Raw genomic sequence first — 12,376 nt, 5'->3', positions numbered from 1 at the left:
CATGCCAGGCCTGGGTAAGCCGAGAAGTCCCTGTGGGAGCACGCAGGGGACGCCTGCTCCAGCGCTCTCAGGCCTGGCACCCCAGGCCTGGATCCCCATCCTCTACCTAGTGGCTCTGTGACTCTGGGAGGGTTGCTTGCCCCCCGCAAACTTCAGTGTGTTGGCAAAACATGAGGAGTGGTGTCTGAGAGTGCACAGAAAGCATTTAGCACCGTGCCTCACACACGGTCGTGTTCTCGGCCTGTTCTTTTTGATGTGTTAAATATAGAAAAGAAGATGGTTTTGTGATGCTCCTTCTTAGACACAGGAGAAGGGGGACAAGAAAAAAACGTGCTAATTTCCCTTGCTCTCGACGTGGCCATGGGTCAGCAGCAGGCTGTATCACTGGGGAGCTTGTTAGAACATCGGAATTTGGGGCTCCACCCAGACCTAAGGAATCAGAGTGTGCATTTTAACAAGATCCCCAGGTGATTTGCAGATCTGTTCAAGCCGAGAAGCGCTGCTGCAGGCAACCCGGGAAGTCAACGACTTAGCAGGTCTCCTGGTTCCTTGGCCAGAAGGTGTGAAAATCAGCCCGCTTGTTCAGACAAACAGATGAGATCTTTTTATACATTCATCTATCTTAATTGCTGTTAACATCACAATCTGCAGGCAAATTCAGTCAATAAGAAGAAAGCATCAGATGAAGAGGACTCCTTATTGGGCAAAATCAAGGAACTTGGGCCTAATGCAGATGGGACCCCAGGTTTGCAAATGCCCTTGGTTGATGCTGCCCGGGGCCAGGAGCCCCAGGACACTCCCTTCCCACAGTGGACTAGAATAGGAAAAAAGGAAGTTTGACTTAGAGAACTAAAGAGGCAGTGAGGGAAGCAGAAACAAACCAAAAGGAAGCCAGGACAATTTTCACATTGGGAACTTAGTTTAGATTATTTCTTAAATGTCCCTGGGGGCGGGGCACAGGGGAGGGAAGGAGAGAGAATCTGAAGCAGACTCCACGCCCAGCAGGAAACCTGACAGGAGGCTCAATCTCATGACCCTGAGATCCCGACCTGAGCCAAAATCAAGAGTGGACTCCTAACCGACTGAGCCACCCAGATGCTCCTTCGATGTCTGTGTTACGTACGGAGAGAAGAGGAAGAAAGCGCACAGGGTCACTATTCTAAAAAATACTTCTTTTGGGGTGAATTTCTTGAGGTGCGTTCAGTTCTTCATCCAAAGGGGATTAACCCGTCGTGGGCACGATCCTACAAAGAGTGGTGGTCGTGTGGGCAGGGCAAGGAAGGATTACATCAGCAACCGCTCTCCCTGTCAGGGAAGTGACGGGCTGTGGCCTAAGGGCTGCTGTAAAGTCACAGAAGGGTGTGGGAAATCTCGTCACCCATTTCTTATTCTGCCCTTCCCATCTATATTGAGGCCTACTGATGGGGCCAGGGCCTCGTCTTCCCAGGAAAGGCCCAGCTTCTTGATCTCAGGCTGAACCAACCAGGTGGGCTGTGAGAGCACACGGGCCGAGGAGCAGGACCGGACATGGGGTCACCCTCGATACCCTCGGGCTGCCGTGGGCTGTGTGGGCTGTGTGGGCTGTGGGTCAGCCAGCTCGCGCACGGTAACCCTTGTCAGGCAGTTCCTCCCGGAGGTCTCCCAATGTTATAAGGAGAATTCAGATGACTGACTACCCCGTAGGGCCGGGAATCAGCCGGAGGAAACAGATCGCTCATTCATTCCATCCCAGGCCTTAACCAGCTTCTGTGCCAGGTGCTGGCTGTTGCCTCCGTGATGCGGGGAACGCAGGCGCTCCCTGCGGGTCCCTGCAGCACAGCACCCCAGTCCCCCACCTGTCCGCGTTTGGCTCATTTTAAGTGCCACGCTGGGTGACTTTCTAGCGCCGAGCGTGGACTCAGATGATGTCTGTCCCTGGACCTCAGATGGTTTGTGATGTAGGCAGTGATAGTTCCATGGCACCCCACTCTGGGCTTGTGGTTTCCCAGAGGTAGGCTTCCCCACGGCAGGTTCCAGAACGCCCTGTACCCAAGGGGCGGCAGGGCCAGGCTCAGACTGCAGAGGTGCGACAAGGCAGCAGCGGAGCTGCGTTCCCTGCTTCCCAGTGCTGGAGAGGCCCTGCCAGGAAGGCTCCTCTGAGCGGCAGCCTGGCTGGGACTGACACGGTGTTTGTTTATCTAAGACATTTTCACAGCATATTCTCCGGAAGCCTGACAGCTTGTTTACAATGGGTTTCTGCCGGAGGGCACTTTCCAAGTGTTGTCAGCTCCTGAGTTACGGCTCCTGCCAGGGCAGCTCGGTACGGCATTTATCTGGGAGGGACTTAGCCTGGATCCAGTCACCTCGGGCTCAGGGGTGCTGCAGCGCTGTTTCCAGGGGAGAACGCCTTCCCCTCCCTCCAGCGGCTTTGCATCTTGTGGCCGGCTGAGTGTGCAGAGGAAGAAACCCTCATGCCTATTCTGGGGGCTCTGATAAATGTTTCCGAAGGTACCCCACCTAGTCCTGCCAGTAGCCCAGTGACCCAGGGCTGTCCTCCACTATCTGTAAAGGGGGAAGGCTGATCAGAGAGGGTAAGTACCCTGTTTAGAGTGACACAGCTCTTAGCGTGCTAAATCTTGGGTCTGACCACAGGGTCTTTGGCATCTCATGCGTGTGCTTTTCACTATGGGGCACTGCCTCCCGGAAACGTTTCTGGAATGAAGTATGTTCTCAGTCTCCTGAAAGAGCCCACTCCAGGCACCCTTCCTGCTCAAGCCCCCTTTCTTCTGAGATGGGAGGTGAAACAGGTGAGAACCTTCCTCAGGTGCTCTCTCCTTTCTGATGCCAAGGAGCAGGGAGGAGCCTGGCGGGATGGGCATTCCTGTCACGCTCACTTTATGAATGAGGGTGCCAAGGCTCAGAGATGCGAACTGCCTTTTCCAAGCTGACGCAGTTGACCGGGCGTCAGTGCTAAAGGTGATTTGATTTCTTATTCTAAGAGTCTTACTCTTATTTTCTTCCCATTCCCACCACCTTGTGACTTCTGAGTCTGCCTCATTGCTTGACTCACAGTGAATCAGGGCAGCACAGACCTTTAGAGGAGACACTCTCGCTTTGGCTGGTGGTGGGTAGCAGAATGCCTGACTTCACCGGGGGACTCAGAGAGAGTTGGAACCCTCAGAATGCTCCGTCTTTACCAAGAATCGAGCTATGTCCTTCTCACTGAGACAGACGGGCTGTCTGTCTGAACGCTCCCTCCCCGCCCCACCCCGAGGGAAGGTACAGAGCTATAGCATCACAGGATGGACAAGATGGAAATGACCTGGGCCAGGTTGCCCTGGCAGCTGGTGGGACAGGGTTTGGAAGACAGAGCAGAGGGGCACGTGTGAGTGAGTGCTAGAAGCTTTCACATGCTGACCCCGTGCTACGGGATAAGAGAATGGTATGCTCTAACAGGAAACACATACTAAGTAACCGTGGGACGTGCTCAGATTAGAAATGAGCAGGCACAGCAGAATCATGCCAGGAAGCAGGGCGCCCAGTTTCTGAAATGAGTCTAGCGGGTAGTGACTTTCTTCCCTGCAGGTCCCAGAGGGAAACAGAGAGAGTGAGATCAGTGCTGTGCCAACCTCTGCCCAAGCATTTAACTCTCTTCAGGAGTTAAGTGGGTGAAAAAAAACAGACGTGTTTAAGAATTCTCCCTCATATACGGCAGACACGCTTATTTGGGAGACGGGTTTCTTTGGTGGTGGCTTCTCAGCTAGATAAATTATTGTTTTTATGGGCTGCGGAGTCAATATCCCAACACACAGAATAACCATCAGGCAAAACGCAGCTCCACGTCCAGCAAAGAATTTAGGCTGTGTCCAGGAGTAAGAAGAAAATAACCAGCCCGAGGATTCATGATCTGCCCAGGCGGTGACAGCAGCAGTGGCCAAGAGCATCATTCATGATCTGCTACAATCCCAGCAAAAGCGAGGCACATAAACCAGAGAAAGAAAATGCCATGCCCCGTTGCGGATGGAGTCCCAGAACCCTGGAGGAGGGGAATGTCTAGAGTGTGTGGCTTTGATTGATGGGCTCTCAGAAGCAGGAGCTTTTTCTTTCCTTGATCTGCTCTTCCCAGCAGCACACTGGGGTGGACACGCGCCTGCACATGCACATCCACAAGCACATCCACCTGGACCTCGAGGTGGCACACACGCCCCCGCCAGCGCCTGCAGATCTGCCTTTCACCAGGCCGGGTAGCTGGGCTACGGCCGGGAGGGAAGGCTGTGCCTGCTGAGGGGTGGCCAGCTCTGGCTGCTCCAAGTCCCCGGGCCCTGGGCCATACTTACTAGTGTCCAAAAGAGGTAAATGGTGAAGAGTGCCACAGTGAGTGCAATCAGTCCGACGGCCTCCAGCCGACTACTAAAGTGCAGGTGGTCCACAGCTCCCCGCAGGCAGAGCCAGCCCGAGATGGTGGCCAGCGGCGTGATGAACAAGAAGCACACCATGTCTCCAAACAGAGTCCGCTTCTCATGCTGGGGGCCTGGGTTTCGGAGCCACTGCCGGGGAGACGGGGAGACAGAGAAAAGCAGAGTCACAGTTAGAGGCCGGCGTGGAGCGGAGACCCACTGCCCTCGAGGGTGTCTCTGTCTCCTGAAACAGGACACAGGTGCTTTGGATCTGTTCTGAGATCACAGGGAAGAGTTCAGGGCTCATTTCCATACCCCACCTCCCCAGGTAATAGTGATTCTTGATAATACTTTAACATGACAACAGTGATGAGGATCAAAATCGGAATTTTAAAAAGTGTCTTTGCTGTAGGCAGCCTGCTCTTTATGTTTTCCATAATCCATTCTGGGAAGAGTCATGCTTACATATTGGTGTGGGTACATGACGGTAATGAGGCCTGGGGGCTTTTCTTCAGGTTAGCACTGGAACATGTCTCCAAATGCTCCCATCTCGCTACCCCATGTAGTACTAGCTGAGCCCAAAGGGTCCAGAGGAGGGGCTCAAGCACAGTTGATGGGGTGGGAGTGGGAAGAGATGCTGGCTGAGTCTGTCTTCCATCTTGTCCCATAAGCAAATGGGGGTTTCGCAGTGCTGTGGGCTGGCCCCCGAATGGGAGCATTATGGTCTGCTGAGTAGGCACCCCAAGTGGCCAGGGCTGTAATTCCCACATAAACATTGGTGGGAGGGAAAGGGGCATGACAGGGGACACAGGAGTGGTTGGTACACAGTGGAGGGTGCAGGGAAGACCAAGTTTAAGGGCAGGAGGAAGAGACAGAAGAGCTGCGGCCAGGTGAGGACAGAGCAGCAGAAGGGCCAGAAAAAGCCTCAGGAGTGAGCAGAAGAGACGTGGCGGGGAGAGGCACAGAAGAGGTTTTCTGGAGGTGCTCTGCCTTGAGTGTCTGGCTGAGGCAAACATTAAATGACCCGCAGTGCCCAGCACACTGCTTTCCAGAGTCACGCACCTTTCAAGTGTGCAGAGATGCTGAAGGAAGGCAACCCCAGCTCTAAAGTGGACCCGAGTAAAATAGATCATGGAGGGGTAAACAGAAATACAGCATTAAAAAAATTACACAGAAATACCTAAAGGATCAAATGCAAAGGACAGTGACCCTGTCACGTGTTGTCATGTTACCCCACACATCTCAGCAGCTTCAAAGGAAATCAGTGAGCTCTTATTAACATTTTCTTGCCTAAATACTGGGACTATCGCTATGATCTTGAGAGCAGAAATCGGGCGTGATTCTCCTAATATTAAGGAGGCTCAGCAAGGTTAAATGATTGCTTCACGTGACTTAGGGGTCAAAGTGAAGAGGGGGCTTGGATTTCTCTGCTCCTGCTCAGATGTCCTATCCACAGAATATTCAAACAATATTAAAATTGCAAGACATTCAGAAATCCAGATCCTTAAACAATGTTGTCCGAATTGCAGCAAGCTGATTCCTTTAGCAGATTTTCACTGGAAACAGATCTGGAAGCCTGGCCTACTTTTCTCTGTGTCCTCACTTGCTGGAACATAGTAGATTCTCAGTAAATATGCAACCGATGTACGCAGACAAGCTGACCTTCCTGGCAAAGACTTTCCCCAATTCCTTCCGCTAGAGAATTCTGAATGCATTTTATGAAAATTAATTTAGTATTTTACTTATCTATGTGGCCCTTGACATTACCCAATGAAATGACTCAGGTGTGGAAGGAGGTAATTACAAATCATTGCTTATTTCCATCCAGTGTAAGATAAATCACAAAGGCGAGATTAGTATTACTACTGGTTCCCAGTTTCTCATTTTCTAATTCTTCATTGATTTTCTATATTCCTAAAAAATTTCCAGGCCTTTTTATATGTACATGATCATCTAATATCTGGATTCTGCACATTATTAACTATATACATAGATATAATATTTAAATATATTTAAATATAATCAAGCACATATATTTAATGTTTAAAATATTTAAATATATAAATAAAAATATTTATATATATGTATTTTTGGCTTAGCTTACCCTTTATTTACTGCTGGCTCATATTTAGGTATGAAGTTGTTTGTGTTTTTTGTTTGTTTGTTTTTGAAGTAAACTCTCTGTCCAGTGTGGGGCTTGAACTCACAATCCTGAGATCAACAGTTGCATGCTCTACCGGCTGAGCCAGCCAAGTGCCCCAGATATGAAGTTCTTTAAATAGGTAGTATTATGTTAAAACTTCTGCAGAACCCCAAGTGTTATTTATCTCTTACACAAATGCAGGTGCCATGAACAAGACCACTGGCAGTATATGCTGATGAATAAAAAATGTTGCCCTCTGCCATGGTAAGAGCTGCTGCCAAAGTATCCAAAGAGGCTGATATGGGATATTTACACAAGCCGAGTTTACAATAGAGAAAAGTGGATTACACCTCACATTTCTAGCAAGAGGTGACTGTCTAAATAAATTAGAGAATTTACTTAGGATACCATAGAGTAATTTGAAATGATAATGTACGTTTTATATTTACGGACATGATATATTGCTGAGCAGGAAGACAATTCTACTGGACAGAATGTATTGTATGATCCTGTGTAGGTAATGATAAATTTATAAACACACAGACATTTATACCTACGTAGATGGAGTGGATTTACACGCCAAAGACCAGAAGGATTCCTAGCAAAAGAGCAGCTAATCTGGGTGGTGGAATCATGAGTGGTCTTTAATTTTTTTTGCTTTGTATTTTCTTGCTTTCCTCCAATGAACATGGATTACCCATGTAAATATATATGTATTTATTAGTTGTGTACAAAACATCAGGAGAGAGAGAGAGAGAGACGGACACTGAGTGAGAGATCAGGAAAGAAGAGGGAGTTGGGCAGGGAGGTGTCCAGCTAGTGTTTTGCGAATGATAGCAGGGAAAAAAAAAATGTACTGAGCTATGGCTGGGGCAAGCTTGGTGCTAGAAAGTTGAGTTTATGATGCAACGTCTCACTGAGGCCTTGCAACAACGCTCATATTACCCCCATTTTACAGATGCAGACACAGGGGAGAAGAGAGTTTACTAAGTCACCTAAGGATAGATGGCAAGTGGATGGTAGAGGTGGGATTCAAACCAGCCTCACTTTGTTGTTCCTTGCTTTCCATATTTAGATTTTCTTTCTGCACCAAATGGCACTTGTGTATGTGTGTGTACTAGATTTCTGGCAAATTTTCAGCTAGGTGGGATATAGTAAGTCCCACTGTTTACTGGTTCATCAAATAGCTGAAGGATTGGCTGGCCAGGACATTATCATGGTAATTTTAAAAAATATTCTTTTTTTTTTTTAAAAGATTTTCTTAATTTATTTGAGAGAGAAAGAATCAGAGAGAGAGAGAGAGCACAAGAAAGGGGGTATTAGAGGGAGAAGCAGACTCCCCCCCGAGCAGGGAGCCCGATGTGGGACTCGACCCCGGGACTCCAAGATCATGACCTGAGCCGAAGGCAGTTACTTAACCAACTGAGCCACCCAGGTGCCCTTTAAAAAACATTCTTAGGATACTGTTCTGTTGTATGTTCATTCTTTTACCACATCACAATGAGGTCTAATGTCGGGGCATTTAATTTCAGAGATATTTTGGCTTAATTCTTAACAGGTAAAAGGTTGATCTCAATTATTGTTCAATGTGATTTTTTGCTGTTATGTCTTGTGCCTCTCTAGTCAGTTATACTTATTATACACGGAGTATTAGACCTATTCTGCAGTAGTGTCTTCATTTCCCAAATATGTAATACAGAGCAGGCTGCGGCCGGATGGCAGGTTGGTTTGTGTGTCCGTCTTGCCACCTGACCTGAGGTGGAGGCTTTTATATGACTCGCGTCTTGCATGTTCAGCATTTACAGCGTTCCGTCAATGACAGTGGCTTACGTTTACTCACCCACAATGATATCCAAAGCTCTCTCTTTATGCTACGTGAAGTCACTGATTTACTAACCTTTGAAAGGGTTAACCTTTGACTATTGTCACCAGCATTTTATGGATAGGGAAACTGAGGCACAGAGAACGTCAAGTGACTAAAAAAGATTGGCTTAGGCTTTGAACCATGTTGTCTAGCTCCAAAGATGTGATCCAAAATAATATATTCTATCATCATTCTTAGTTTAAAAAAAAAAGAAAGAAAGAAAGGAGGCAGTGAGTAATGAGGGAATGAAGTGGGTAGGAGGAGGCTCGTACCTTCAATGTTTTTGTTGGTGTAAGAAGGTTCACTGGGTTCCTGCTACTAATTTATCCTGCCACTTGTGGACAACTTTTGCTGCCAGAATATCATTCTTGAAGGGGCTTTAGTTTAACATTAGTCTTCTGCTTATACTTGGTGGTTAGCTGTGCTTTAAAAGCCAAGGTCGATGCTTGAGAATACTAATTTGTACGGCGTCTCTCACCTGGCTGGCCCACCCACACGGCAGCCAGGGGATCTGTCGGCAACCTGGGCGTCCTTCCTGCCTTCTGTTCTCTGGTTCCATTAGGAACACGAAGCACAGAGACTGTAGAATTGAAACAGCGAGCTGCCTGCTTCCCTGTGGTGATCTCATTCCAGTCCCTGACTCATTCCTGACCCAGAAGACAGATGTGCTCTTGGAAACAGGTCCAAAAACCAACCACCCAACCAACCGTCTAAACAAAACAGAAATCCCCCCTTGGTGATCGGCAGCGTAGGGCCAGAGACAGCAGAGGGAGAGCAAGCAGCGTTCCCCCAGCGACGCAGTAGTGTGCAAAGGTGAGCCGGGCACCAGTGATGCCTTCCAAGGTGTGCTAACTGTAGGTTTGGATCTAATTACAGTGTCAATTTGTTAAATCCCTTCCTCGGGGGGTAGGGGTGAAGGGGATGCAGAGCTCTAGGACATTGGATTCTGTTTCCCAGGCTCCGAGTTAATCGGCTTAAATCCTCAAGGTAGACAGGACAGCGTGCGGGTCAGTTTGTACTGGAACCAGATTACACTCTGGTGGCTAATAGCTCTGATCGATTACCACCTTCCCCATGAATCTCCTTAATGAGAACCCATCATGAGAATGGAAGAAACTGACAGAAGGGATAACAACTGATAGAACCGTCTCAAATTTATGGAGAGGAAAAAGAGAAAGGAGGCAAGGTCTCAACATGGTTTCTCAATGGGTCTATCTGCTTGAGTGTTTCCTATTCATCTGACACTTGGCAGAGTTATTAACCAAGGGCTTACTTTCCTTGGCATTGGTCTTATTTTCAAAACCCTCATCATTTCACACTAAGCTGTCTGCTTGCCTGGGGAGCTGCAAGGTCAAAGGGGCAGTGCAGTGATCAGACGGGTATGTGATGGGTCCTCTGCATGATCTAGAGATTACGATGAAACACGAAAATCATGCATTTCCGTTCACTTGAAACACAGCAGAGAACAAAAACAAACAAACCCTACTGATGTTTTAAATCCCTGAACTCCAGTCAGTCGGTGAATTTCCAGGACAGCTGAAGTCACCCAGAAAGAAATTATGACTCTGGGGGAGCTGAAGGCAATGGTTGCTCCGGATATCCATCCAACCAGGCTTGCAGCAACGCATCTCAAATGAAAACTTCACAGAGGATTTGCTCGTGATCCTAAAATGTCCTTCTCCAGCCTTGGCCTCCCTCCAAAGCTCCAGATGTGCGTATTCAACAGCCCACTCAACATCCCCACTTAGATGACTAACAGACGACTTAAACTCAATCTGTCCGAAACAGAACTCTTGATTTAGCACATACTTTTCTCCACGTCTCCTCCATCTCAGTGAATGACATCACCACCCATCCTGTCGCTCAGCTGGCCCTTCCCTTTCTGTCTTACCCATCACATGTCGCCTTTCGGCACCACCTTCAGTTGGTTTCTGGAATCTGGGTCCCTTCCACATCCACGGCTGCCATCCCTCGGCCATGATCATCTCATCCGTGGGAGCCAATAGCCTCCTTGCTTCCACTCTGGCTTCCCTACGGTCCAGCTCTAAAACCAGTTGGGGTGACTGAACATCTACCTGGCAAAGCCTGTTGCTTCTTTGCTTAAGGCTCTACAATGGTCAGAATCAAGTCCGTACTCTTTACCTAGGACTCTGAGAAGACCTGACCTCACACCTGCCTACTTCTCCGATCACGTCCCCTCTACCCTCTCCCCCTTCATGTCCAACTTTTACCTATGCCTGTTCCCATTAGGGGGACAGGCTCTGCCCAGATTCTTGCACAGCTGGCTCCTTCTGATCATTTAGGTCTCAGCTCAAATGGTACCTTTTCCTTGCAAACACTCCTTGTGCCTACAAACAGTGCTTGGCTACATTCTCTGCAGAGCACATGACACTCTCCAAAGAGATGCTATTTATTTGGCTGTTCCCTTGCTTATATTTTGCTCCCTACCTCCCTGAGAGCTCTGTGATGACAGGGACCTCATTTCTGTTCATTCTTGGATGCCTCGGTCCAAGAGCAATGCTGGAGCACAGTGGATGCTTATAATGAAAATGAATGAATAAAAATCTGGATGCCAGTAGCCTGACCAGAAAAGATCTTACAATACTAGTTAGTCTAATGAAATTCATTGGTGAGGAGACACTTTTGTTGGTGGGTAGACATTAGGTCCTGAAGTTCACTGCCTTTAGCCTTCTAGACTAAAGATGCTTACGTATCATTCTTTTTAGGTTTCCAAGAGAAATATCTATGCGCTATTTTATTGCTACAAGGTGAAAAACCTGTAGTTTCTGTTCAAGATTTTTTTTTTAAGTTGTAAATCATTGTGGAGTGCCGTCTGTTTTTCCACAGGTCATGAAACAGCATGAGAAATCCAGTAAATTATTCAAAGTCCTTTGTACTGTTTTTGTCCCAATTACAATCTGTTTTTTTTCTACCTGAAAACTACCTTGAACTACATGAGAAAAGGACAATGTCAGATGTCTGTTTAAAAATTACACAACTCAGGTTCAACCAAAAATATGTGCCGAGTGCCTGTTAGATGCCAGATATTTTCGCTGAATTTAATAACAGCAGGTGGTGTTATTATTCCCATTTTGAATTAGGATATTAAGCCTCAGTGAGGTTAAGATACTTGTTCAAGGTTACACGGAGAGGAGCCAGGCTTTGAGATCTCCAGCCTACTGTTCTTTCAACTCTTCCTCTCAGCTTGCTTTCGTACTACATAAATCTTACAAAAATTAAAAAAAACTTTTTTTTAAATTGAAGTGTAATGGACATAGAATGTTTTACTCTGTTATGTTAGTTTCATGTATTAACTACAGGAAATCTTGATCCTAATTTCTGTTTGCTCCCACAGTGGATAAGGCTGGGGAAGTAGCGCCATGCAGGGGATAAAATGGGAGCCGGGCCATTGCTTCCGGCGACCCCCGTTAGCTCCCCCAAATTGTTCATCAAGTTTTTTCACCTCTTTGGGGGAGTTGAAAAAAAAAAAAAACAACAACCAGGAGTCTCCCTCACAGGAGAGAGGATGACGTGGCTTTGAGGGGAGTGGTGAAGGACCCTCTCTCTTTGTCTCAAGTTCCCACTTCTGTTCAGGACATGCGGTTCGACTAGAGAGTGTGTGCCTCGTCTTTCAGCCTAGGGCTTTTCTGAGCCCAGGCTGCGCATTTGCTGTTTCCTAGAGATCTCTCCGTCTGTGGGAGCAATGTGTCAAACTCGCCCAGGTCCACCACGGAGCCCTGGGTTCCCTGGCATCACCCAGCTCCCACGCATGCTGTCCCACAGTGCCTGCTGGTTGTTGTCAGCACCCTCTGCCTCATCCTGACTGGGCCCTTCCTCATCCCCACGCCCCACAGGCAAGCGATCTGTGTGTCCTGTTGGTTCTTCTGGAATATATCTTGAACACATTCACGTCTTTTTCTCTCCAGCGCCATTACGCTTCCAAGCCAGCCTTGCCTCTCACCTGCAATTGCCTCCTCATCCTCCTTTTCCTGT

At 47.9% G+C, this 12,376-nt stretch overlaps 1 protein-coding gene across 1 annotated transcript in view; it reads right to left on the bottom strand.

Annotated features, from left to right (window-relative positions):
* Nucleotides 1-12,376, bottom strand: part of LOC111141193 (membrane associated ring-CH-type finger 3) — a 134,988-nt gene that overhangs the window by 2,343 nt on the left and 120,269 nt on the right. The window contains exon 4 of the mRNA XM_022493585.1: nucleotides 4,317-4,526. Coding sequence (XP_022349293.1) covers nucleotides 4,317-4,526 — 210 coding nt within the window. The remainder of the gene's footprint in view (nucleotides 1-4,316; nucleotides 4,527-12,376) is intronic.

This window comes from Enhydra lutris, unplaced genomic scaffold (assembly GCF_002288905.1).
Source record: "Enhydra lutris kenyoni isolate GAN:26980312 unplaced genomic scaffold, ASM228890v2 scaffoldscaffold5, whole genome shotgun sequence".
In the NCBI taxonomy this organism is placed as follows: Eukaryota; Metazoa; Chordata; class Mammalia; order Carnivora; family Mustelidae; genus Enhydra; species Enhydra lutris.
The sequence above is the reverse complement of the archived record's forward strand: the minus strand, read 5'-3'. Positions and strand labels throughout refer to the sequence as shown.